At 37.8% G+C, this 27,049-nt stretch overlaps 3 protein-coding genes across 9 annotated transcripts in view; 2 read left to right on the top strand and 1 right to left on the bottom strand.

The window, feature by feature from the left end:
• Positions 1 to 927: 927 nt before the first annotated feature.
• Positions 928 to 9,036, top strand: LOC148677778 (protein TBATA-like). 4 transcript variants are annotated; one of them, XM_088626093.1, is made up of 10 exons: positions 928 to 1,010; positions 1,152 to 1,219; positions 2,833 to 3,077; positions 3,585 to 3,803; positions 5,158 to 5,235; positions 5,682 to 5,797; positions 6,430 to 6,511; positions 7,570 to 7,726; positions 8,080 to 8,114; positions 8,723 to 9,036. In XM_088626093.1, the coding sequence occupies exons 2-10, from the start codon at positions 1,179 to 1,181 to the stop codon at positions 8,974 to 8,976; spliced, it is 1,227 nt and encodes a 408-aa protein (XP_088482219.1). In that variant the 5' UTR covers positions 928 to 1,010; positions 1,152 to 1,178; the 3' UTR covers positions 8,977 to 9,036. The 4 variants fall into 4 exon arrangements, with proteins under 4 accessions (XP_088482219.1, XP_088482243.1, XP_088482235.1 ...); XM_088626117.1 differs by lacking the exon at positions 8,723 to 9,036 and adding an exon at positions 8,518 to 8,644; XM_088626109.1 differs by having other exon boundaries at positions 945 to 1,010; positions 1,155 to 1,219.
• A 767-nt stretch (positions 9,037 to 9,803) lies between these two features.
• Positions 9,804 to 19,030, bottom strand: trmt10a (tRNA methyltransferase 10A). Of its 3 annotated transcripts, XM_088626149.1 has the most exons (9): positions 18,964 to 18,980; positions 18,083 to 18,171; positions 17,295 to 17,503; positions 16,297 to 16,459; positions 14,052 to 14,123; positions 13,346 to 13,420; positions 12,420 to 12,569; positions 11,713 to 11,818; positions 9,804 to 10,826 (listed from the first exon to the last, which is right to left on the bottom strand). In XM_088626149.1, the coding sequence occupies exons 3-9, from the start codon at positions 17,474 to 17,476 to the stop codon at positions 10,522 to 10,524; spliced, it is 1,053 nt and encodes a 350-aa protein (XP_088482275.1). In that variant the 5' UTR covers positions 17,477 to 17,503; positions 18,083 to 18,171; positions 18,964 to 18,980; the 3' UTR covers positions 9,804 to 10,521. The 3 variants fall into 3 exon arrangements, with proteins under 3 accessions (XP_088482275.1, XP_088482259.1, XP_088482267.1); XM_088626133.1 differs by lacking the exon at positions 18,083 to 18,171 and having other exon boundaries at positions 18,964 to 19,030; XM_088626141.1 differs by lacking the exon at positions 18,964 to 18,980 and having other exon boundaries at positions 18,083 to 18,952.
• Positions 19,003 to 27,049, top strand: part of mttp (microsomal triglyceride transfer protein) — a 29,526-nt gene continuing 21,479 nt past the window's right edge. Inside the window, exons 1-3 of one of the 2 annotated variants that reach the window (XM_088625962.1) lie at positions 19,003 to 19,069; positions 21,305 to 22,813; positions 26,765 to 26,952. In XM_088625962.1, coding sequence (XP_088482088.1) covers positions 22,750 to 22,813; positions 26,765 to 26,952 — 252 coding nt within the window. In that variant the 5' untranslated portion in view covers positions 19,003 to 19,069; positions 21,305 to 22,749. The remainder of the gene's footprint in view (positions 19,070 to 21,304; positions 22,814 to 26,764; positions 26,953 to 27,049) is intronic. The other variant, XM_088625971.1, reaches the window with a different exon arrangement.

Genomic DNA, 27,049 nt, shown 5'->3' with positions numbered 1-27,049 from the left:
TTTTTAATGACCACAGAGAGTCAGGACCTCGGTTTTACATCTCATCCGAAGGACTGCACCTGTTTACAGTATAGTGTCCCCGTCACTATACTGGGGCATTAGGACCCACATGGACCGCAGGGTGAGCGCCCCCTGCTGGCCCCACTAACACCTCTTCCAGCAGCAACCTTAGATTTTCCCAGGAGGTATCCTATCTAGGTACTAACCAGGCTCACACCTGCTTAGCTTCAGTGGGTTGCCAGTTGAGTTGCAGGATGATATGGCTGCTGGCCAAATAATGCCCCCTAGCAACCAAAGAACAGTAGAATTCAGAATGCTGGGGGTCTTCTCTACGTCTGTACTGACTATAAGATGTGGATTATCAGATATTTTTAGTTTAAAGAGTTCTGAGGTAATACCACTAACTAATTTTCAAGATCCAATCTAGTTACTTTTTTCAATTGTCAGGTGTGTCTTATTTTAATACTCCTTACTGTTCTGCACGTGGTTTGATATACCTGTAAGGTCTTAAAACATATTCCACTATACTGAATTTTGGTTCTTATTTGCTTTGTTATGTGAAGAATATTAGTAATGTAGTCTTTGGACATGCAGTACAGCAAATCTCTAAGTTATCCAAACTGTTTTTTAATTGTAGCCCTTGAAGATTGGAGCTTAATTTCAAAATATGCATGACATCCCAGTTGCCTCATCGCATTGGTCAGATCAATTGGGTGATGCTAACAACCAAACTTTCAGTCAAAAGATTAAACTGGATTTATATATATACAAGAGCAAAGAAATGTATGTATTTTGTATGTGTGTGTTAATTTCCCCTGCATTAAGGCTGTGTGCTACTAAATACATTTCTAGTCATGATGTCACAATGGAGCTGCAAGAATAAATCATCGATGTCACAATGCTTTAAAATGACTAAGGTAAACTTGCAGTGTGTTTATTTTTATTCCTGTTAATGGAAACTGCCTCTCTACTTCTCAAGTATTTGTAAAATAAGAACAGGAAATATGATGGTATATATATTATATTGCATATGTTTTCCTTTCTTTTTTTATGCAACTAATAACAGTAAGACCAACCAATAATACATGATAAATTAATAGTATTCAGAATTTTTAAATGTGAAACATTTACATTTTTCTCCTTTAATTCAGCAGGAAACTCACAACAACTGATGGACAATGGCCGTAACTGCAGGACTGCATCCCATTAAGAGAAATGAGTGAGTTCATGCTGGTTTTTCTTTTTTGAAAATATATTTTAATATTGACAAATGGTAATTCAGTTTTTTAAACACCACTATTTAAAAAAAACAATGTCATATTTTATATATTTTAAAATCAGTATTTCTTTCCCTCCTACCTTTAAGGTTAAACTATACTTTTTACTTAATAATACAAACATCTTATAAAAGAGTAATCTTAGTTCTGTGTATTTCAAATCTATTGTGTTTAGAAATTCTGACAACAGTAGTGTTTTTACATTTTCTTTCTATGATTTTTATGCAAGCTATGTGATATATGTTAAAAATATAGCTACAGCATATGTTTCAGTTGAGTCACAGTACCTGTGTACACTGTTCACTCTTGAAGGTGAGTGACTCAATTCTCAATGTCCTAAATGTGAAAATGTTCTCATTTTTATGACATCTGTGAGTTTAATTAATTTAGTGACTACTGCAGCTTCATTGGATTGTTGCATAAGTGTTGACATTGCATGAAAAAGATAGATACTTTATTGATCCCGTGAGGGAAATTGCAGTGCAACAGCAGCTTTACACAGACAACACAGCCACGGTGTAACGAATGATACAATAATAATAGTACAATACATACAATACAATCAGTACAGTGAGGGGTGCACTAAAAGAGTTACTCACAGTCCGGACACACAAAGAACAAACTAGAACAGAAAAATCGTATCACACATATGAATATAAATATAGATATAAATATAAATGTATTGCACGGGTCCCTGGCATATATTGCACAAAAAACTGTTGTAAACAGGAAAAGAAAGAGAACAGATGTAGCAGTAGATGTGTAGATGTGTTCAGTCCAGAAACAGGTCACTGTCAATGTTGCCTCTGCCCAGACGCAAGGTGGATGCGTTGTACAGTCTTATGGCAGAAGGCAAGAATGACCTCCTGTGGCGCTCCCTGTCGCACCGTGGATGAATCAGTCTATTGCTGAACTTGCTCTTCATTTCTACAAGCCTGTCATAGAGGGGATGGGAGATGTTGTCCATGATGGCCTCTAGTTTGGACACCATTCTCCTCTCAGCCACGACCTCCAAGGGGTCCAGGTCAGACCCAATGACAGAGCTTGCTCTCCTGATGAGCTTGTTCAGCCTTTTAGAATCCATACATATGCAAAAATGTATGAAGCAGAGTCTCAGAGGGAGTGAACATGGGGTGACGATTCCCTAATGTGTAGTGTCTTCTGTGATTAGAAGCTTATACTTTAGAGAAATGGCCGACACACAAAAGCTAAAATTTACTTTAGTACCTACAGTAAATGGCTTAGCTCTGTTTGGTGGGAAATTATCGGTATAGACTGAAATGCTGACCATCAGTTCTCTCATTTCTGTACAAACCACATGAGCGTATGCGTACAAGAAATGAAATAAAAAAATTAAAAAGTGTTCTTAGAGAATTCAAGAATTTGAAAAATTACAGCTATAAGATTCTGAAGTCACTGCTGCTGGACTTGTAGCAGAACACTACGTGGTTCCCAGCATGAAGAAATGCAATAAGAAAATGTCCGGTCTGCATAAAATGTGTCAAGGAGCCAAAAGAGAAAAAACAACAAAGTAAGAAACATTCCTGTATTTCAGGGCTTTTAAACCTTTGGAAAATCTGCCTGTCTTGGCTCAAGCCAGTCCTCGACGTACCTTTCCAGCAGGCACTCCGCAGAAGTGCAAGCTGAGTAAAGTCTCTCTAAAGGTGGGGAAGAAGACCCTGAACTCCCAGCCCTGCCTGGTTCTCCTGCGCCAGCACAGCATGCGCTTTGGGGCACAAAGCAACAGCCCTTTCTTCTGTAGAAACAACCCCCACCCGCAGAGAGTCCGCCACATGAAAGGTTAGTCAGCCCCACCCCACCTTGTGCCAGCCACACTGGCTGTAAAGGGAACATTGAAGAGTCCAAAGACCTACACTGGTAAGGTTTCGCGCTTCCCTGTAGCAAACAGTAAAGCTAACACCTGCGCAAACATCTGTTGACATCATGTGGGCTATACAGTATCTGATAGTATAACTCACCTCTTATGAAGAGAGAGAGCAAAAACAGAAAAAAGCAGGGAATGACAAATCGGTATGATTTTCTTTCCTAAGATTTGAATTAAAATGTCAAAATAACTTCACAATACAAAGACATTTTGCTAATCGGTTAATGCATTGACTTCAGTGATGGAAATATGTGTATGCACTCACATCTAGTGAAAAATACACATTTAAATACAATATACTCATCATTACTTGCTTGTAATTAATCCTTTTTGGGTTAACTAGCGGTTTTTAAGGAGCTGAATAACCTTCGTTTCGTAGGATATTTGATAATGGAATTATCAAACTAAATTTTCCGTTCCAGGCCTGAATGACATTCCAATTTGCACTGTGAATGATGAGGGCTATGGTCAGAAGACACAGTACTGCTTGGGAAAGCCCATGTCACCTGAGAAATACCTTATATTGCAATGCAAAATCCCCAGCAGTGCAATGGGAACTCCCACCTCTTGCACAAGAGATACCATCAGTGGTCTGCAGCTCTTCCCATTCAAAGAGATGGATTTGCCTTCCCTGCAGTTATGTAAGTCATAAAAAGTGTAATATTTTACAAGTACACCATATGGAATGACTGATTTCACTTGGTAGGAATTAAGCCGAAAGTGAATCTAGAGCAGTGATGGAACCCATTAAGTGGAGTGAATTGCATGACATCACATCTAAATGCAATGATGAATTTTCACAAAGGTCTGATTCCCATTAGCTTTTAACATTATCTGTCTGAAATGGTGAGTCTCCAAGAAAATAGATTTTTTTAACTTGTGAGTTTATCATGTAATCCTGTCTGAGTGATGATGGAATGTTTCCCGTGCTCGTGTACTTTATTACTAAGAAATTAGTAAATGATCTATAGTTCCTGTCTAATATGAAGGGAATTCAAATATAAACTGCAGTGACATACTGTGCAATGCAATCATAGAGTAAACATCTGTATTGGATCCCAATGGCCGGAAGCAAAATTAAGAGCAACTATTAACCATCTTTTAATAGACAATGTGTCTTAAAGTCGCTACTGTGCATAAATAGAAGTTCTTAACTGAAGTTCATGGGAGATAACAAGAGGCAAAGCCAATTCTGTCCAGCTGTTTTAAATCATAATCTTTACAGACTTTCATGATATACAACTACATACAATAGATCTCAAACAAACACCTCTTCTCACATTTGTTTTGCATATGGTACATCCAGCCTCCATTGCTTCAATCCATCAATGGTCCCCTTGCAATTTTTACTGAGCTTGAACAGTACTGGCTAGAACATGTTTAGAAGGATACAGATTTTTATTTTTCAGAAGTGGAAAAAATGTCCACTTCTTCCACAATTTTATTTCTAGACTAATATTAGACTCATAGATTAGGTGGTTGTATCGGACAAGTAATGAGAGGCAAATAGTCTGCTGTTGGTCCCTAAACTCAAATAAGTTCATGAGAGCTACTCCTTCACTGATAACCAACATGACCAAAGCTTATGCTGAATTAAGGAAACCGCATATGCTAGTAAAAGTCTTGCTTCATCTCAAACCTTTAACTATACTACAAAAACACCACTTTGTGATGAGTATAATGTTAGAGCTCGATGACCCTAGGTCATGTTTTGAATGTTCCTCTTGATTTAACGACATAAAAGGCTTATTTATAAAACAAACTGAGTGCTGGAATAAATGCTAACTACTTGGTAAGGGGTCATGTTTTGTCACTTGTTCCAGGAAATTGAACCGATGTCACGTTCGACACGGAGTTTAACGTAATTGGCAATTCAACAAAAAAAAATAAGACAAAGGATGTTGGACACCCCAGCTTCAAATGGCAAAACGTCATCAGCAATGTTGTTAAAAAGCAAAAGGATGACATTTGTGTCTTTATCACATGTTAACGAAGTGTCAGAAGCCTGGAGAGAGGAACTGAGAGACCTAGCAGAGAAGGCGGGACTGCTCAATCCAACAAAACCTGAAAGAGGTGAATATGTATAGTTTTTAAGGGCTCTCATCTTTTTTTCTGTATAAACAGTAGAACCTTTCTTAACTGATTAGCGAACTAACTTTCTTAATTGATGTGATCAGATGAAAATTGTGTTCTTTTACCTGAGGTCAAATTTGCTGAGCACAATCTGGACATCAGCTTCAAAGTACAGGAAACCATATTCTGCCACCATCGTAGTCATCTAATTCTTTTTACTATCATTCTTTTTTTCCCCTTTTCTACAAAGGATTTTTGTACAAAACATAAGGCAAATTCCAATAATCCAGACTTGAATAATGCAAATCAGAAGAATAAAATGCCATTACTTTAGAGTTGCCAGAATATATTCTTTGCTTATATACTGTAACTCTCTCCCAAATGAGTAACACTGGATTATAAGTGATCTATGTACAGTATGCCTATGAAAAGGCCCCGTTGTTCAGTCTCTCCAGGTAGTGGCACAGCTTCATCAACACGTTCTGGGTCCCAACAATCCAGCCCTCTGATTGGACGAAATGGCTCAAGGGAAGAGGAAGTAAATTTGAATCAGGAATTGCTGGTGAGCACTTTTGTTCAAATTGTGTGTCTATCGTCCACATGTGTGCCATGTGCTTTCTACCTGTATACACAGAGTGGTAACAAATAGGAATTTGCAGTGTAAGCAAAGAGAAGACATTGTCCACAATATTTCAAAAAGCTAAAAATAGAGAAATACTAAAAGCCTGTGATCCACCGGTATCATATTAATAGAATTATCATTATAGATTTATTAAGAGTTTCATTGAACCAAAGACATGCTATTGAATATAATTGAGTTTATATTTTATTTCCCTTCTGTAAAAACTTTGTTGGAAAAAGGTGGTTCCAGATTAACTCTTTAACAATTTTCCCTGCAAGCCACTGGTAAGGCCTGTCTAATATGTCTTATATTTTGTTTCTAGTCTCTGAGCTCTAAATATCATGACAGTTAAGTACCTGGTACTGTAGTTAAGTTGAAATGTTTGAGTTGTTTGATTTGGATCTCAAAACGCAAATGGTTTTAACCATCAAAAATCAAAGTTAATTGGTCAAAAACTTTATAGCTTAGTTTACTCTTTACTCATTGCTATTATTATACTGTAATTATTAATAATTAGTCATTTGCATGATCATTTTCCTTGCCCTTTTCTTTTCTATACCTTCAATGCATAGATCATTGACATGCTATGCCAGATACTCCAGACAGACACCATTGCAGCTGTTCAACACTGGCTTCTGACTGCAGGCCAGAGAGGTAGGGTGAAACTTCAGACCACTTTACTTTACAGAGTTTACAGATTCTGACTGACAGATTAGTATAACAAACAATAAAAAAGTATTGGCATATGTTGAAAAGGGTTTCGAACATCTTTAGAAAAAGATGTTTAAAAAATGTAATTGAACCTTATTTAGATTTCAACACATTGCCACCGTGAAAATCTGGTTTCAGCAGGGACACCAGAACCTCACAGAGATGAGACCAGATGAAAAGGTGCAAAAAATGGAGACATTTTTGAGTACATTTAACAGAACATCAGAAATGAGTTTCTAATTTTGTCAGTTTTCCTAATTTTGTGTTTTATTCAATATCTTATATTTACAGGTGAATGAATTTACTAATATACTCATAGTAACCTATCATAATCTATATTTGCTTTTTGTGTGGAATCCTGAATATTGGAATTAAACATCTGTTATTCAGGAATAACACTCCAATTGTAGCTACAGTGTCACGGATGTCGGAAAGGACGAACCGTAGAATGGCAGGAGAGCGAAAAGACCCTCTGCGTAGCAGCTAGACGGGGGTTAGCCCGGGCTCAGCTGTTCAGGGAATGCCGTATAGAAACCTATGCCCTCAGGTAGCGGACGTGGGGCGACCTGGAGCTAGGCAGGTCTCAGGACATCCGAACGTCAATGCTGAGCCAAGGCAGACTGAAAGATCCGGAAATATATAGCCCCAGAGAGAGAGAAACACCGGAAGGACAGCAAAGAACCGGAAATGAGAGACAGGACAGAGAAGGAGCGCTCTCTGGCTCCAGAGGGCGTGACATACAGAATTTGTAGAGATATTATTGCTCATCATTTTTTACTCACGCCCACACACATCATAGTCTATTTTATTTGAAAAATATGGTTCTTTCTCTCTACTGTTGAACGTCATTTGCTAATATCTGCCGTTGGGTGTCGATGATGTTGCTGGTTTCCATGCCCATGCTTACATAACCGCAAAATATGACAAATCAACAAATCATGTTGCAACCACAGCAGAGCAATGTATTCCTTCCCATGAATGTCTAACGTTCCCTGTTTCAGAAAAGGAGCTGGTGCTGAACATCATTCGTGCAGCCGTAGGTAAAGAGGGTTTTCATCTACAGAAAAGCTCAGAGGAGAATCAGGTGGTTTTAGTGGAACTTGAGTCTCGCTCTTCAGTCTCTCGATCACCCTCTATTTATGGAGCTCCAAGCAGCAGGTATTGAAATCTTTGAATCCCAAGCACAATCACCACAGGCAACCAACAAGTTCTGTGTCAGTCGCCTATGAGCCTAAAATGAAAGTATCTGCATTTCAGGGCAATATACAGTGCCTTCTTTTATCTTCTATTTCCATGTCTTTGTTGTCTAATATTTTGCATGGATGCATGCTTATTACTTTGTATGACATATAGGGTAGAAATATATTAATCCAATAAAAGACTTGTTTTGCTGTATTTAAAATACCTCCAATAACATAACCTTTTCCCCAGCAGTGTACAATTTAATGATGTATAAGAATCTAAAACTTAATTAAAAATTAATTAAATTTTCTTTGCTTTTCTTTTAACAGACTATATCCTTCTCAAATCATAAGCTGTGATTCAGGTAAAACTTGAATATTCCTAAAGTATGTATAATTCATATGTGAATTTCACACGCAGTTAATTACACTAAAATTATCCAAATGATTTTTTACTATTAGTTTAAGATCCCTCTTTTAAGAGGTTTGTTCTAAATGGTAACTAATTACATTTTTAATTGTCTCATCATTCTGATACTCTCATGCTGCTCTTGATTTAAAGTGATGTCATTTTATGTGATCTCCGCATTTTGAGATTAGAGTTACCATCGTGGCTGGCAAAAAAAAAACATGATATTCACCTGATTTAAAGAGGAAGTATTTCTTTAACAAAAAATAGGATCGCCGATTTTTAGATCACCAATAGAATCCCCTTGTTACAAACCCTCCCAATGTGGAAACACCATTTGTGTTTTTCGTGTCTTGGAGCACTGCCTTGAACCCTGCAACCACACACGGGAACAAATGATAACAGAGGTTCGACACTGATTGGAGGAGAGATGAGTCTCTCACTTACACAACCTCAATCCTGCAAGTACCCATGAGGCCACAGAAACACTTTTATCCTGAAAAAATAAGTAGCAGAGAAGAATGAAGTAAAATATTCACTTAAAAAATGGTCTGTGTTTTTAAGGGAAAACAGAAAACTCCAGGAAGCATACAGAGAGGTCATCATCGGCAACTACACAAGATAGCTGTACCACCGAAAGGCAGACAAACCCGAGAACGCTGACCAGCCCAAGCATCTGCAACCTGACATTAAATAAAAAGGTTGTACTCCGTTACAGCAAGAAACTGACATCACCTCATGACCGCGCGGCAGCGTTTCAGGCCCTGAGGAAAGCAGAGGAATGCACACAAAAAAGTGGTTCAAAGCCAACCTCTTGAATATTATGAAATGAAGACCTCAAAAAATACTGGAGTAAAGGAAAAACATCTCACTCTAAACATCATTTTTTGGAAGCCATTTTATTTTGATGGATAGCAATATCTGAGTCCTTTTAGATTTAGATTTGTGTTTTACTTCTTCCATGACAAGTGCTATGCTACATATATAGTGCCAGCCCCCAAACCAAATATTTATGAACTCATACAGACATGGTCATACGAACTGGGAAACCTTGGCAAAACAATGCTCTGAGTAGAAAATATTCTTTCTTAGAACTCATTCAAAGCATCGAAACCATGTTAAAAATAGCTGCATCCATATTATCTTAAATGCAAATTATTTTATCAGTGATGAAATTCAAATAACATATAATAGGCTATAGAAGAATTCTGGCAGAAATAGAACATATTCTTATTTGAGCTTTTGTTCCCCAGTATTTTTTATTTGAAATAAACCTTCTTGGGCAGTATGGTGGCACAGCTGTTACTACTGCTACCTTGCAGCACTGGGGCCCCAGCCTGAGACCTGGGGTGATCTCTGTGTGGAGTTTGTCTGTTCTCCCCCAGGTGCTCCAGTTTCCTCCCACACTCCAAGGACATACTGATAAGTTTAGTGGCTTCTGGGAAAATTAGGCCTAGGTGTGAGTGTGTGTATATCTGTGTCTCTGTCTGGCATACTGTATGATGCCTGTTGCTTGCCAAGATAGGCTCTGGCTCCTCCATGACCCTAAATTGGAAGAAGGGGTTAGAAGGGGGTGAATGGGTCATCCTTTTCTACTACTTTATAGTCAACAACTTTATAAGTAATATCTCAGCAGTATCCCATATAGATTAAAAATGTTTTATTTTCAGAATATTATTGTATATTTCTCTTCTGCATGGCAGAATGCTTACTTTTTCTGCAGTTTTGATTCTTATGAAGGTGGATATTTACAATATAAAAATGTTCAGGACTGATGTCAAGAAAATAACAGGTTTAAAACAACCAACAGGCTCATTGATATATTGCCTGTAACATGGCTTAGTTATATATGGCAATTGGGAATACATCATAACCTTAGCTATCACTGTACTCAAAATTACTTCAAGAATAACTGGAAGAAGTCTTTTCTGTGACTTAAGCCAATGTCTTTGTTGTACACTGTACAGGCAAGTTCTTAACATAAATTGGCGGTATTAAAATAACACAAATTTCATACAAATAATTTTAAAGAGAGGTTAAACAAATCAATCATTTTAAGTTAAAAATCAAAGAAATGGAACCACAACACTTCAGCACCTTTGCAGAAGATCCAAAAGAAGATAAATTCTTTTGCTTACATGTACAGGAAATTCATGGCCCATGAATGCATATATTAAAAATCAGGTATAAGGCAGGTCAACAAATGCACTACAGGCACCACACATTTTGTTGCTCGTGTTCCTTAATTCATGTCACAAACAAAAAAATAGCCCCTCATTCTGTAGATTCAGTAAATACAACTCTGTTAATATCTGCTACTTATTGAAAAAGAAAATGTTCAGGGTCTCTATAGCGTTGTTTGCCTATGCTGCAGTTCCTTCCCTGGGTGACTCTTCCGAATTGTTGCGGCTCACTTCCTCGTAGCTCTGGTCTTGTTTTCCTTGTTTGCTCTGCACATCAGCGTCAGAGTTTGGTGCGACAGTGTTGCCTGTTTCTGAGTCACTGTTCGAGTCGAGCGACTCCTGCTCTTCGCCTTTGTCCGGAGAGGTGTCCTGAGCCAGGCTGCCCTCCTGTCCCACTGGCACTGCCCCTTTCCGCTGAGGCAGGACAGTGAAGAAGGCCTCCTTCCAGTCTTTCTTCTCCAAGTACGCCAGTATGATCTCAAACACTGTAAGAGAAGAATCCCCTTGTCACTCACACGTGCATGGGTGGCGACCAAACTGACTCGGGACTTCATGTTGACTCATCGTTTTCCTACACCAGACACTGGTAAGAAGCAACAGAAAAGCCTTTACCAAATTTGAAAATGTATAGTGTGAAAAAAGTAGATTTTAAATAAAAGTAAACAAGATTAACAATCCTTTTGTGGGACTACACTTAAAATACTGAGTGTACAATCAATTATCACACTTTGACAAACCTGGTCCAGTAGAGCACTAGTGTTTCCTGGTATTCAGTATAGCTAGTCTCTGAGGAATTTACCGTTATTGGATTAAGCATGTACTTCATTAGGGGGAATTAACATGCTCATTTACCATTCAAGGCTACCAATAAAATCTGCAGAATAATAGCTTTTCATGATTGGGCTTCAGGCCCCTGCACTATGAAAAGGGCTTTTTTGCCCCTGGAAAAGTACAAAAAAACGCAACCAGAATCATTCCTAGATAGGATGACCTAATTCTCATCGGGTTTTAGATTGTGAGAGGGCCTGATACAAATATTTGAAACCAAAGAAATGTTTTATGATCATCATCAGAGAAGGCAGAAATGATGAGGAAGTGTGGGAAACAAGCCAGCCATTTTCACACAGCTAATTCAGTAGGACACTTTGAGAAATGTCTCGATGGAATTCAAATCAAATGAAATTCTTGTTCTTCCATGCACAACCTTTTATTTTTGTTCATTTTTTGGTACCTAAATAATATTTGCAGTAATAACGGTAAATCAGGAACTCTGAGGGTATGCGAGTTTCCATCCATTAATAGAAATGATAAGAATAATTAAAAGTATGGCTTTGCAAATTCTACACTGCAATATGCAGTGGGACATCTCACCATGGTTAACTGCCAAAACCTTTCGGCTGTTCATCTTCACAAAGTTGCAAAGCGGAAGCTGAGCATGGTTGATCCCCAGGTCCTGAGCCTTCTGATAGGTAATTCCCTGTGACAAAGGTCAAGGTTTAGCTTGTAATAAACTGATGTAGAAGACCTATACTCCATGCTAAAAAGAGAAGAAAAGAAACACAACGTTTTGGCTGTGGAGCCTTCTTTGGGTGTGTGAAGAAGACCCAAAGACACCCGAAGAAGGCTCCACAGCCAAAACATTGTTTATTTTCTTCTCTTTTTAGTATGGAATAAACTTTTACATTGCAGCCTACGCATACTGATGTAGCTACCTACTTGACTTATACTCAGTCAAATTAAGTGTTCTGAATTTGTGGTGTTTTTTTTCCCCAACATACCACCTTTTTAAAATGCAATTAGCACTCATTGCGTCTAGGTAACCACGTCAGACGTCTCAGCCATTAAATGTAGAAAAAACATGCACAATCATATGCGAATAAGCTAAACTGCAGTTCACTGACTGATCTGTTGCTAAACTGCAGGACAGAAATACAAGTTAAAGGGGTACTGCAAAGCTATTTTTATATTTTGAGGTTAGAAACCTAAAAAAAAACAGCCTAACACAAGTGTAAGGAAGATCACGGAGGGCCAGATAAAGTTTTAAAGATTTTGTTGATGGCAGCTCACGTGAATAGTACCTTATGGTGATTGTGGTCCACAAGTCCTCCAATAACATATGCTTTTGACTCCTCCAGCTCCTGTAGCACATTTGGCGAGTCAGATGTTAAATACACCAGATCTTCTTTGTTCAAGATTTCACTGAAATGCTCCGACTTGATGTTGATGTCCTTAGTGATGCATAGATAAGAGATCCTGATTAACAACTGCTACATAAGAGACAAGCTATTTATCTCTAAGCTTTATGATCTTCAAGATCTTGCTTCTTAACAATGTAATAGTATAGAAATAGAACAAAATATACTTTTTTGATTAAGTTAACAAGTATGCATTTAACTCAAGTCTTGACTTGTTAAATTTATTTAACTGAAATAACATCCTGCACAACTTTGTCGCTTTATAGAAACCAATCCAAGGGTAGCCTTTAAAACCCACATGCTCGTGACTCTCCGAGAACAGGATTGTTCATCCATGACATGTGACATCTTCACTGAAACAGGCATAAGTTAATGTCATGCCGAAAAGTAAGGAAAGCAATATTTCAGCTGTTGAGTCTGCTTTGCCAATGAAGAAAAGACAGGAGTGCAGCTGGGTTTTGAAGCAAAGGAAGAACACATGAAAATGGACATGAGAGGTGAGAGTGCAAATGAAAGGAAATCTCGGGGATAACTTAACGTATTTATCTACTTAAAGAGAAAATCAATTTCTAATACTCTTATTGAACTAAATAAAAATATTTCACCATTTATACTGCATCCAATTCATCTGCCTACATAAATGGAACATTTTATGTACACCACACCACAGAAAACCTAAGACATTCAGTAGCAAAAACAGTTTTCACCCGCCCAGTTAATCTATTATTTTATTTTCTTTCACACTAAATGCAGCAGTCATTCTAACAGTACCACAAAGCCTACATTTGTAACAAAGAAAAATATCCTACCTTCCAATTAACCCATCCTTTGTTGCTTTCGTCCATGTTCTGTTTTAACTGTCCACCGTGGCTGGTGAGATAAAACTGAAGGAAAAGTGAATGACCTTTGTTATGGATTTGCATTTAAATTTAATTTAAAATTCTCAATAATAGGATTCTTTATTATCTGAATATTAAGACAGACTAATGCATTACCACCAGGGTTTTGATTATTGTACTGCTTTAATGTCTTCTAAACAATGCTGTATATGTTCACTGGATCAATAGGATGAAAAGAGCTATATTAATATAAACAAATAATGGCAAAAACAACTACCATCAACTATTGTTGGTGGTGTCCCTTATAATTAATAATCTTCAGTACACTGGCAGCATCTCAGAACATTTAAAAAACAAAAAATACATAATTTTTGTCATGCAGATACCATTTTATTAGTTGAAAAGGTTAATGAATTTAGTCCACATTTGGCATTATTCATGCTTGAGTGTAATGCAGGAAATTAAAGTCAAGTCTGAGACTGGCCCACACTCTCCTACACTCCTTCATGACACTGAGATACACAAACTATGTGTCTGAACACAAACTGTAAGAAACACTATCATACTCCTCCAGCAGAGAATTTGTTTTCCTAAGTCTCTTTAGTTTATTACAATGGGCCAGACTGGACTACAGTTAAGAATTGAGAACTGTGAAGAAAGGGGTTAACACTCATACCTGGACAGGGTGCAGTGCCCGGCGATTCTCAGCATAGCACCTCTGAATTTGCTTGTGGAGCTTTTTCACATCCTATTCAAAACAAGTACAGCAACTGTCGTGTACACGATCAACTTGATAGTGTCTTGAAATTTGTATCTGGAACATTTCTGTGCACTTTTCATTTCATTTGTAAACTTACAGAACAGGTATTACAAATGAGGGCCTAGTCTTCTGTTTAGTTCTAATAGTCATTTAGTTCCAGTGAGTAGACATTTAACAATTAAACTTATTATTTTCTTAGACATACACAGGATTATTGTACGTCTTTACATATGATTACTCAAAACCTTCAGTTTATTTAAAGTACCACTTAATCTAAAAGACCTAGGAGCATTGGTGAAACAATTATAAAGAACTATAAATAGCCAATCAGTTAATTTGACCAACTATATAAACTAAGGTGTAGAACTAGGGTGGATCAAAAAATAGAAAATATTAGCACCTCCATGAATCGATTTAGAGCTTCTTGCTATAGAAATCTATAGAGTTTTACCCTTACTTCTCAATGAAAATATAGCCAAAAGTCTTAGGTACTGGGTTATTGAAGAAATTCTGTTGACCTATTGTAACTGTTCTGTTTTCTTTTTTCTAAAATCGAACTTGAAACAGGGTCATACTAGAGGCTTTTAATATTTTGCAACCCGCCTAAGAATGTCATTTCCCGTATCTAATACCAACTGATTTAAATGCAAAGATACAATTTTATGCATTCTTTCTATTCTACACTCAAAGGGACACACTGCTTAAACAGGAGAGAGGACGATATTGAACTAAGATGTCTTCTGAGATATATCACACTTTCAAAAGAGTTTCTTAGACATTATTTTCCAGTCGTCTAAATCATTCATTTAGAAAGACAACAATCCTTTTTTAATATAATGTTATAATATCATATAATATATATTTCTCACTTCTAATACATTTATTCCCGAGATTCAAACAGTTTTTTTTCTTTGCTGCAAACTTAAATCTGTAAAGCTTTCAAAGAGATAAGCTGATTTCAGTAAATGAATAATCTTGTTAGTGCTTTAAGAAGAATAAAAAACAACAAAACAATCTTGTGTTGGTGTCTGGGATCTTATGTACAGTCTCTGAGAAAATAATGTTACAGAAGTGCATGCAGCTGGTATATTTATCAGGAAATGGTTATGAAAATGAAAATGGTTCTTTTAAGTTTCTTTAAGGGCCTCCAGTTCAAACTCAAGAGCTCTTTACAGTCTTTATTTTGTTTAGAAGCGGTCTCTCTAAAGAGTGAATAAATCCACGCTTCAGAATTGTTTGCACCAATAGAATATCACATTCATAGTTGCCTCAGGCCTAACTTTTATGCATTTAATCATCAGGATCGGCCTTTAGTATAGGGAAACCTCCTCTTTAACCATCCTTGAAAATAATAATAGCATTTGAGATGCAAAGCCATCCTGTAGCCTCATCACTCTAAAACTAAACCAAAAAGGTTTCTACTGGAGGATCAAAAAGAGTAAACATCATGATGACATGGGGTCAGGTATGACATAAAGAGATGTTTTTGGAGCTCCTTTTTTCAAAGGATCTGCCTTACTAAGCTGAAATTGGTGCAAAAGAGCTTTATGCTTGTCCCCATCTAATCATATTGTTGTGTTTGAATACAACTTTTTTAAAATCCCTCTTTATATGAATAATAAAGGTTCTGAGCACTCTGTACTCTTATACTGCTCACATTTGGCCTCAATAATGTCAGATGCTACCACTGTCAAAAAACAACGGCTAAAAATCAGTAATGGTCCCCTCCTGTGTACATCTTTAGCATTCAAGGGCAAACAAATGACTATGTGCTATGACAATGAATTCATCCATCCATTTTCTAACTGTTTATGCAATTCAGGCTCATGGGAGAGTCAGAGTCTATCCCAGCAAGCAACAGGCGCAAGCCTTTTGATACAGCCTTGATGGGACGCCAGTCCATCACAAGAAAGACTCAAACATGCACACACATTTTCCCAGAAGCAATTTAACCTACCAGTATGTCTTTGGACAGTGGATTCAATTAAATTATTTTTTTCAATGTATTTAATTTAATAGCTTGAGCATGAACAGTTTGGCTAATTCTTTAACTGAACTAACACCCTTTACAAGGTCTTGGGAAACTGAAGAAAGATACAAGACTGGGCCTCTCCAGGAACAGGGTGGGAGACTACTGTCTAAAGCACCTAACACAGCCCACCTTCAGCATCATTAGGCTGTCAAAGCTGCAGTCCACCACCAGCCGCAGGGCGCTGGGTGTGGCCTCTCTCCGCGCCCGTTTCCTGAAGCCTCCGTCAACGCCATCCTCCACCTGATTCTGACGCTCGAGCTTCCTCTTCTGTTTCTTCTCCTTGCGCCTCTGTCTTTAAAGCAGGGGACACACACACACACACTCACGCAAACTACACATTACTGTCAGGTGGGGTAAGCTTGTCTCTAGCCCCAGAGCAGAGCAAAAAAAAAAAAAGAGAAGAGGTGAATGACCCTGAAGGAACAGAACCCCTTCTGGACAACATTCGTCTTCCGTTCTCAAGAAAGCAGATGGAAATCTCTGCGGTTCAGAAGCCATTCCCATTCAAAAGGCCGGTTACAAAATACAAAAAGGGCTTTTTTTTACCACCATTAAATGTCTCAGAGAAGCCTATGACCTTGCAATAAAAATCAGCTACACAACAGCTGAGGTCAAGTAGTTACTTAGCCTCCCTGTCGTCTCTTCTTGGCATAAAACACTGAAACCGAGGACCAATTGTAAGCGACTCCGCAGCAGTAGGTGTTAATACATAGTTCACCCCAGCTATCTATAATTAACTTTGGATCATAAAAGCGTCAGCCAAATGATTCATTACTATTAACAGCTGAAACAACATCACTATTAACAGCTGTACCAGATGAACCTCTTTCCTACAGGCACTAACAGTGGAACAGTCCCCGTGCACTGTGGAGTACCTCACGTTATCAATTCACTTCATTACTGACACCCGAAGAAGCCCCCACAGCCGAATTGTTGCATTTCTTTTCATCTCCTTTTAGCATGGAGTAAAACTTAACTTGTTATTTTGCACAATTCATAACTGTACAAGAACAATTACACATAAGGATAGCCTTTGGATTTTAGAGGTTTTCCTCATTCATTTTGTAGCACGATTTATGAAGCATGCAGAATGACCATGTCACAAACACCACTGTAGTACCACTTACTTCCGAAGGTCCCGCTGTTCTTCCCACTGTTGGTTCCTTAGTAACCTCTTCCTTTGCCGCTTTGAGAGAGACTGTGTCTGTCCTGCTTGGACATCATTTTGCTGATCTTCGGAAGGTCTTCGCTCGGTATCTTTACCCACTTCTTTGGCGAGGTCTGCGACATCATTTGTGTGAGAAGACATCGTGCTGTTCACTTCTGTGTGGTTTACCTGCACATAGACAGTATTGCCAATCTCCACATCGATGTGGTCTGTTAAAAGCAGTCCTGCTAGTCTTAAAATCTTGGGAGGGAATCACAACAAAGACATAACAGATGGGATGAGCTATCAAAAACTACTCAATAAACACGTACATTTTTGTAGTACATGTACAGTAGGTAGTGAGAAAGAAGCTTCTGTTTTTAAGAAAGTCTATGCAGTATAGACTTACTATACTGTATAGTGCAGTACAATATTACTACCTTGAAACCTGATCTTGTCAGATTTCAGAAACGAATCAAACCTGAGCCTAGTTAGACCAGGGTCAGTAGACCTCCAAAGAAAACCAGGTGGCTACTGTGAGAGGGGTAGGTGGGCCACTAGATAGCACTCTTCCCTTAAATCAATACTGCAGTGTAGTGACTGGCGGCAATGCACTGTAAGAGGTGCTAAGTTTTGAAGAGACAGAAGGTCCTGACTGCTTGGTCAATAAATATGACATTTCTTGTAAGGTTCAAGGAGGTGTTAATTCCACTGTCCTGGGTAAAGTGCATTCAAGGCTTGAACAATCTAGCCTTGCTATAATTTCACCTTAATTCAACTGCATAATAATCACTTGGTCTGCTGTGTAGTGATGCTGGTGTTTCATAATTGCTGCCACATGTCTTCAGGTGGGACTCCTAATACATGTAAATCAAATTAGTACAATTCTAGTCATAAAATTTAAATAGCATAACAACAGCAAAGGCAGATATAGTACATGACTGACGCTTTTATTAAATATAAAATACTTATTATATAAAAAAACAAAACTTAAGTATTTAGATAACACAAGCTCTCATTCCCGAATACTTAAAAAACTGTGCCTTTCAGTTCAGAGAAATGAAACAGCACAGTGTTTACACATTTCACAATATGAGAAGCTTGTGCTTTAATTTGCTCAGAAGGACCGGGTTTTTAAGGTGTGAATAAAATCTGGGACGCATTTTAAAATTTCTCACGGAACACACAAAAATCAGGTATGTATTGTGGAAATATCGGACAAAGTACTCATTAGAGAGGATGAAGTCTGATTTCCTTTAAGAAACTGGTGGACGAGACTGTCGGATCCCTTATGCCTTACAAAATGATAAACAAACGAGCTTAACGACCTCCTTTCATTTGTCAGTGTTCCTGTCTATCAAAACATCGACTACCAGTATGTGATTGCTTACTGCATTTTTAAAACTTTAAAAGAGTACACTTTCAGTCATCTTTTGCAACAAATTACTGACTTCCCTTTCAATAAACTACAAAAAAATCACCTACGAATATAATATATGTATATCTTCTTACGTACTTCTAAAAAACACTAAAACATTCACTTTCTCTCATGAGGAAATACCACTGAATATACGACTGATAATAAATACACAAACGCCTCATTTTTTCGCTGTTCTCAACGAGAATTCCCTTAACTATGCATTACTTACCATCTGAAACACATCCTCTCCTTGTCACACGTGGATGAACGTCATCAACAAGCGCAGCTTCAGGAACAGGAAATGCTAAGAGGAAAAGGTTATCGGTTGCGATGAGGTTTGTGGGGTCGTTGTACACGCATAGTACTCTGTTCTATAAATTGTTGTGTTCGTATGTATTCACGTGGTTATAGCTTAGTGGTCATTAAAACTAATTAAAACTTAAGAAATGTCAAATATAACGCTGAGACGCATCTCTTTCTATGCCTTGATATTATTTACACCTTGTGTATGAATGGACATTACATGTTATTTTTTATTTTACTGTAAGTTAAGCGACCGTTCTATACCCTTAAATTGTAATATTTTCTGTTCCTTGTTTTATTGTCCTACGTTGAATTATTGTATTGGTTTATTTTCCTTTAGAAACACTAAACAGTACTATATTTTTGCTGTGTAAAGTTTTAAAACCTCCCTTTTTTAATCCGAGTAACCTTGCAGAAAGCTGCCGTCGAATTTTAATAATCTGATAAATGAAACGTGAACTATTTACGATTAATGAATGCGAGGGAGGGAGTTTCTGTGCAACAGTTTCCTTAAGTCCTGATTTGCCTAACATGGTATTGCAGCTGGGTGGCACAGTGGTTGACATTGCTGCCTTTCAGCACTGGGGCCCTAGGTTCAGTTCCAGACCTGGGGTGCTGTCATGGACACTACTTTTTGATTTGTGTGCCTGTCCTCCTGGCACTCGGGTTCGTCCCATAAGCCAAAGCCGCATTGATAGGGATAAAATCGTCCCTGGTGTATGAGAGTCTGTGCCTTTTTGTGCCCTGCGATAGACTGGCATCCGGGCCAGGGTGTATCCTGCCTTGAGCATATTGCTCACTGGGATAGGCTCCTGACTCCCCCACGACCCTGAATTGGATGAAGCACTTTTAATAACGGATGGATGGAATTGCAGTCTGTCCCTATTCACAGTCAGGTCTGCCTGGCGCATTCTGCTATAACTTAGATGGATGGCATTGTGTGAGGCTCAGTGGCTGTATGTGCAGGCTTCTCTCATTGACCCTGAAACTAGATGCACCAATATATTAACACATCTTTCCCATGGCTTTGGCAGTGACACAAATTTCCAATGACACCATTTCCAATGGCTAGCCCACGTCTAGGCTGTTAAATCTGAAGTTTAACCTTGAAAATACAAAAGGCTCTATCATCCCTTACCCATCTCTCCCACGTTCTTAGGGGACAGAGTGGCCCACAGACTCATTCTATCCCAGTAAAGTGGTTGTATTGAGTCACCCGACATCCAGCCAAAGAGTTTCCTTGCAAAATGGATAGGAGATGTGACACGCGTGACAGTGCATCGAGTTCACATATTCTAAATTGCTTTTGAAGGAGCAGTTCACATTCCTACCACTGCTGCACAGGCCGTCCACGTGGACTCAAGTTCCACCATAGTCCAATTTATCCTTTTGCTGTTTATGCCCTCAAGAACCACCTGGAATGTTTTTCTCCTCAAACATTCTGTTATATCTCTGCAACTAAACACAACAGAACCCTGGTTCAGGTCTTAAACTGAAGATAAGATACTCTCCCTCCGCCATTCAAACCTACTTTAGGCAGTAATAATTTGAGATAGTTGCCAAATTTTTGGAACATGACCCATGGCAGGCCAAAAAAGGGTGAACTTGATCCAACAGTGTGCCTCATATGTTCATAGGATTCTCCACAATATGCTTCAGGGCACTGCACTGTGTAATTACTAAGTCAGCTAAGGACAAATGCTCATTTACAATAACAACCTGGAGACCTATTTGTACAGCAGAGCATTTACTTGAGCCAGCTGGGAAAAGTACCTTGCTCAAGGGTGTAACATCCATATCTGACTCGGAATTTGAACACAGAGCCCTCCAGTTTAGAGTCCAGAGCTCCTACATGCCACTTCACACTGCTGTCTCCTCAGAGCTCTTTGTGGGTGGAAGCACTTCATGATGCTGACAGTGTGATACCTACTGTCTTATCTCAGGGTCACTTTTATTATGAGCAAGGACTTAAAATTCATTATTCCCATCTTCCATTTACAAGGAGCGTTATGCAACAGTGGGAGACTAGTAAAGGGGATCTCTCACATATATGGACAGAGATTGTTCTGCATGCAAGGATACAATTGTATATAAATATATGCATTCTAAATCAACCCTGGACAATAAATTGTGAAATTATTTTGTATTACATTATATACAAAATGAATGTGTGCTGTGTCCTGCCATACTATGAAAATATTTTTCTAAAAGCTTTCTGGCTCTCACGACTGTTTATCTTATTGATTACATTATTGTTTGCTTCACAGAACTGAAGAAAGAGGACGAAAGGGGAGAGAGGGGAGAGTGCGTGGGATGTTTCTAACTAGAGTGAGGTTCTCTTTATAGCTTCTTTCCCAGCTGAGAGTGAAGGAACGTCTTGTTCTAAATCCTGACGTGTCAGGAAGTGTGACATTACCCTGAGACACTGTACTTTGACCATGTATTAACTAATATGGCCACAAAAAACTAGGTGAAAGTTATATGGAAATAGATCCATACAAAAATGCATGTAGCATTATTAAATGGATGCATCTGATCTTTTTCATTTTCAATTAGTGTAAGAGAATAACAGCCATCTGAAACTCTGTATTCATGCCCAAATCATATATTAATTATCAGTTTGTTTGTTTGTTTGCCGACATCTTTATCCAGAGCTTCTTCCAAAATATATTTCACACTGCATTGTCAGTGAATGAATCCTGACTGTGGGTGACACAATGGCCTATTGATTAGCATTGCTGCCTGTAGTGCTGGGGCCCTGGGTTTAGTTCTGCTATCTGTGCTATCTGTGTGGAGTTTTTATGTTGTCTCTGTGTACACCTGTGGGTTTCTTCTGGGTGCTTCGGTTTCCTCCCACAGTCCAAAGACATACCAATAAGTTAATTGGCTTCTATTTGAGTTTGTGTATGTTTGTGCCTGTGTGTGCTCTGTGATGGACTGACAACCCATCCAGGGCGTACTCTGCCTGGTGCCTGTTGCATGCCAGGATAGGCTCTGGCTCCCCCAAGACCCTGTATTGGATAAAGTGGTTAGAAAATGAATAGATTGTTGGAATTCAGAATGCGGTTGCTATTAGTCAATTAATCAAACCATTTTTTAGTTTATATTTTCCAATATGAATTCTACACATATTGATCATAATCTAAAAGCAGACATTAAATGAAACAGTGTGAGAGATGTACCATGAAATAGCTTAGATACAGATTCAGTGGAGACTTGAGAGCAACGGTTTAAAAACGAGAAACAGCTCAAGAAAGGCTCAAGAAACAGCTGGATGTTATCTAATAATTATCAAATGGGCTAGAAAAGGGCCAGATGATCTTCTCTCATTTGTAACCTGTTATCTTATGCTCTTAAAATGTAGCACTAGTTTGCAAAACGTCAATATTCTGAAAGCTGATTACTGATAGAGTCTTGGGCAATTCAATCTTGCTACATGTGTTTAAAACAATTGGCATCCCAAAGATAAGTTGTTTGCTGTGAATGTTACAGGTCACTCAGACACCATGACTCTGAAATCTCATTCTCATGTTCAATGATTAACCCAAACATATTGCGTGAACTTAGAACTTATGCGTGGAGTTTGGAGTCTGCCCTCCACTCTATCTAGATAAACATTTCTGGCATTGCTTTGAGCACCCCTCTGAGTCTCTGCAGCCAGAACACCACTTTTCAGACACTTTTAATCAACTAATAACGCTTCATTGGAACAATGTTAAGACTAAGCCTTATATTCCTCTGCACAATCCCATTTTGCCTTTCTGCCTCCTCTAAAGGTAAGTGATTTGCACTATTAATTTATTTTAAAATCAGCCAGTTATAAGATGTTTTATTTTTCTGAATCCATCAATTTTCATTTCTAGCTGTAAGTGTTTTGTACAGAGTGATTCTTTCTTCAGATATAAATATATAGATAATTACATAGATATAAAGAGTATGATTAAAAATTTAAAAGACATAGGTTACAATTAAGAATTGTACAGTAAATGGCCATTCATTCAGAAATGTCAAGCATGCCTGGATAACTGTCATAAAAGGTTTTATAGCTCTCATAAGTTAGAATGATGTCCTCAAGTTAAGTTCTTATTCTTGTTAGTGTCACTAGTTTGGACAAGTATGCTTACAAGAACAATAATAAAATGACATAATTTGTGTAGTTAATGATATAAAGATACAATGCCCTGTGGTACTGAATACTGTTACAGCTGTTACTCTCAGTTTTTATAATGCAGAACATTGTCCTATTGTTCAGCTTTTTAAAAAAAAAAGAAACTGGTAATATATGAAAATTATTGTACTGTATGTTGTTTCATTATTTACATAAACAATTTGTGATTTCATTATTTAGGTAAATTAGTGAAACAGAATAGAGCTATTATTGGAAACAAACACTATCCTTAACCAGACATTTGTATTTCCTAATATATATAAAAAATGTTTATTTTTAAATTATTTTCTCAGTTAAAAAAATAGAATAGGCTGGGAAACAGGGGTGTTAAGAGTGCTTGTCTGATATTTAAAGAAAATGTCAAACAGAAAAGTCTGTGAGCTTTTATCACACATTATTAATGATTTTATTATTAATTATTATTCCATATTAATGTTAGTAAGTTATTCCAAAATCATCTGTTGAAGAGTTATTCTAGAGATTATTTCTTGAGGTTGAAAACAGTGCTTTACATTTTTATTAAATTAAACTTATCATTCAACTTATCTTGGAACTTGCATCGAATAACTTAGAAAACGTTTAGTTTTTGAGCAATGTTTGTTTGTTCCTTCTTTGCTATTTAGACTAAGATGAAAAGAAAGGATTGAATTCTTGTTAAGCAAAGCTTCTCTCAGCGTTAAGTCATAAAAAAAATGATGCAATCTTACTATGATGTGTCATTCAGACTATAGCAAATGCAGACAATACCTAACACTGTGGAAGGAAAGTACTACTTTGGATAATGTAATAGCATTTACACATATACCAAAGAACTTCAACAATGATTCAGCCAGTTTGCAGAGTTCACCTACAGTACAGTATCTGTAGGGCCAAGGGTATCTCAGTTGACATCTGAGAGATGTGTATCACCTACAGAGACTAAAATTAACAGACAAAGTACATTTTATGGAACGTTTATTGAAGTAGAAACATTGCATTTTCTAGTTTTTACCACTGTAGTACTGGCTTAGCTAATGTAATCCAAATACAGATTCAATACATCTCCTTGACAACAAAGCTTGATGATGGTTACTCAGTAGCTGCTTTTATCTATTTTTCCTGTGTTATTGAGACACTGTCTTGATCTTTTTTGTTGTTGCTATAGTCCTCTTGTCCACCAGTCATTTGCATAGACTGTAATAATTGTGCTCTTATGGCATCAGGGTGAGGGTAGTGTTTTTGAATTTTTGATAATGCAGTGGGATACACAGTGGTTAGCATTGCTGCCTCACAGTAGTGGAGCCCTGCATTCAATTCTGGGACCCTATTGATTATTTCTCAAGTTTCAGAACAGAAAGTACTATACATTACATTTTTATGAAATTAACTTCTCTTGGAATCTGCATTAGATTTCTTCATCCAATGGAAGTTGCACTGGATAATTGCATAAAATAATTGTGTGGAGCATGTATGTTCTCCCCATGTTCGCGGGGGTTTCCTCCAGGTGTGCCAGTTTCCTCCCACTGTCACAAATATACAGTTAGGTTTAATGGCTACTGGGAAAACAGGCCCTACAGGAATGTGTATGTGTCTGTGAGCCCTGTGATGGACTGGTGTCCCATCTCAGGTGTAACCTGCCTTTCGCCTGTTGCTTGCTGGGATGGGCTCCAGCCCCCTTACTCTGAATTGGAAGAAGAGGTCAGAAGCTGGATGGCTAATGCAGTTTTAGAATAAAGCATATTTAGTTTTTAACACTAATAATTTTACATATGATCATCAAGTAGATTGGATTGCAAATTCAGCAGTGCACTTATTTATGTAGATGTTTGTTATTTTGAAAAACAAGGGTAGAGCTCATACTAAACTGGCGGCTTTTAGGGTATGCAATGTGAATATGGCATTAATTGGTGTGCATATGATCATGCTGAGTCACTGACCTTTGCTGTGAACCACAGCTGTACTTGTATTCATCTCCTGTTGGCAGCAGCGATGCAGTCTGCAGTGTGTCGAATTTTAACCTTGAACTGTGGGTTACATGGTTGGTATGGAGCAAAGTCAGTACACAGAGGGAAACTTCATTCTCAAGTCAAAGTCACTGAGACTCGTTACTGTTGAGTGGTGACTATTAGCCTAATCCTAAGCAGAGACCACTAAGGTTAACTTCAAACTATGCGGTTCTGTAGTTTCACAAAACAAATGACTTCCTGAAAAATATTTAGTTTGTCTGAGTTCAGTCTGAGTTACTGTAAGCCCATTCAATGGATACCATGGTACTAGACCAGTTATTGGAAATGCTGGGAGCTCTAAATATTCCTAACAACTTTAGTTAATCAAATGTTTTAGCTCTTTTTAGAAGAAGAAGCATATTATATTCAGAAATTAGAAAATGTCCAGCTTAGCTGAATTAAGTACCTAACACAATGATAAAAAAGCTAAAGATAAAAACAGAGGGACACTTTTTACTTCTTCTGCCAGTGTTACACTTTGACATTACCGTTTGTGTTTTTAAAGCAACCACAATTTGTCAAAGATGGAAGACAATCTGGTCTGGTCATTCTGTGAATACTCTTTATGTTATAAAGCCTATTTTTATCTTATACAGTTAAACAGCATTGAGCAATAGATGCCTTTTTGTGGAAGAGAACAGAAAAAGTCCCATGGGCCCACCTCCAGTTACTTGCTGCTAAAATGATCACCTTTTAGAAATCTGAGCCTTTACACTTGCCCTTAGCTGTTTATAGGGATCTGTTGCCCCCTGTGGTTTCCTATGGCACTTATCAGGTATTAAATGTATATAAGCATAGACCTCTGATTTCTGCACGTATGTATTGTATTTTGCAAGATTTTCAAGGTGTTATACTTCAAATTATAAGATTTTTAGTAATAATCATCCTTAAGTGTTATTTTCTATGATGTTTCAAAGCAATCACCATTTGAAAGATAACCTTTTGTTAAAAAATGAGCAGTTCTTGTTAACCTCAGCACTGGCTCTTTATACTGTAAATCAATTACGCCATTAAAAAAATATTTTGCTCCATCTTTTTCCCTGACATTTTATGTTATACCTGCTAGATATTCAGTTGAGTGCTTTGCAACAAACCTTTCTTCTTCTGCAAACCTTTCTCTGGCATCATAAGCTATAGACGTATAGATTTTCAAGTTTGTTGATAGGCTGTATTGAAAGAAACAATAAATGAATGTTGCACAAAGATCTGAATTCCCCCCCACCAAAGCAATATACAAATGCTACTGCAACAGTAATACAGTAATATATCTTCCCATGTAACAACCTGTCATTTTTGCTGCATTATGTGAATGGTTGTGCCTAATGACAACAACAACCAAAATGTATAATAATGATATTAGAAAAGACACTTTGAAGAACTAATATTTAACTAAGTACCATGGGAAAGTATTGCTGAGGTGTTTGCAACATGTTATGGGAATGAGGCTTTGCTTTCAATAAAGAGATGCACCCTGTGCATGTTGTTTGCATTGCTTTATTTTTCTGGGCAACTACTGCTCTGTTAAGTGCCTCGCCGTATTTGTTTCTTGGATGTAACTCTGTTCTTATTTGCAGATGGAAATATCGGGCCACGGCTCAGCAATGGAAAGCTGTACAAATTCAGCTACATGACTGAAGTGCACCTAGACAGAGCCAAAGGGTCAGCCCAGGGCAGTGCTGGCTATAGGATATCATCCAGTGTTGACCTCAACTTAGTCTGGAGAAATCCAAGCAGCAAAGATGATCAGCTTATCAAAATAGCGGTATGTGAAGCTTTCGTGTTAGAAGTCAGTTATGCTGGCATCTTATTTGCTACTAAGAGAAGGGAATAACAATCACAATTGTGCTAACATGGTGAAA

The sequence above is a fragment of the Lepisosteus platostomus genome, chromosome 1, assembly GCF_059453375.1.
Source record: "Lepisosteus platostomus isolate fLepPlt1 chromosome 1, fLepPlt1.hap1, whole genome shotgun sequence".
In the NCBI taxonomy this organism is placed as follows: domain Eukaryota; kingdom Metazoa; phylum Chordata; class Actinopteri; order Semionotiformes; family Lepisosteidae; genus Lepisosteus; species Lepisosteus platostomus.
This window is presented reverse-complemented; position numbering and strand designations above follow the sequence as displayed.

Excerpts from the sequence above, each read along its gene's own strand:
- LOC148677778 (XM_088626093.1), top strand. The coding sequence starts at position 1,179 with ATGGCCGTAACTGCAGGACTGCATCCCATTAAGAGAAATGA. Across the intron at positions 1,220-2,832 it reads CATCCCATTAAGAGAAATGA|GGCTTTTAAACCTTTGGAAA; the intron begins GTGAGTTCATGC and ends CCTGTATTTCAG. Across the intron at positions 7,727-8,079 it reads TATGGAGCTCCAAGCAGCAG|ACTATATCCTTCTCAAATCA; the intron begins GTATTGAAATCT and ends TTCTTTTAACAG.
- trmt10a (XM_088626133.1), bottom strand. Across the intron at positions 16,460-17,294 it reads GAACAGCGGGACCTTCGGAA|ACAGAGGCGCAAGGAGAAGA; the intron begins GTAAGTGGTACT and ends CCTGCTTTAAAG. Across the intron at positions 11,819-12,419 it reads TGGACCACAATCACCATAAG|GGAATTACCTATCAGAAGGC; the intron begins GTACTATTCACG and ends CCTTTGTCACAG.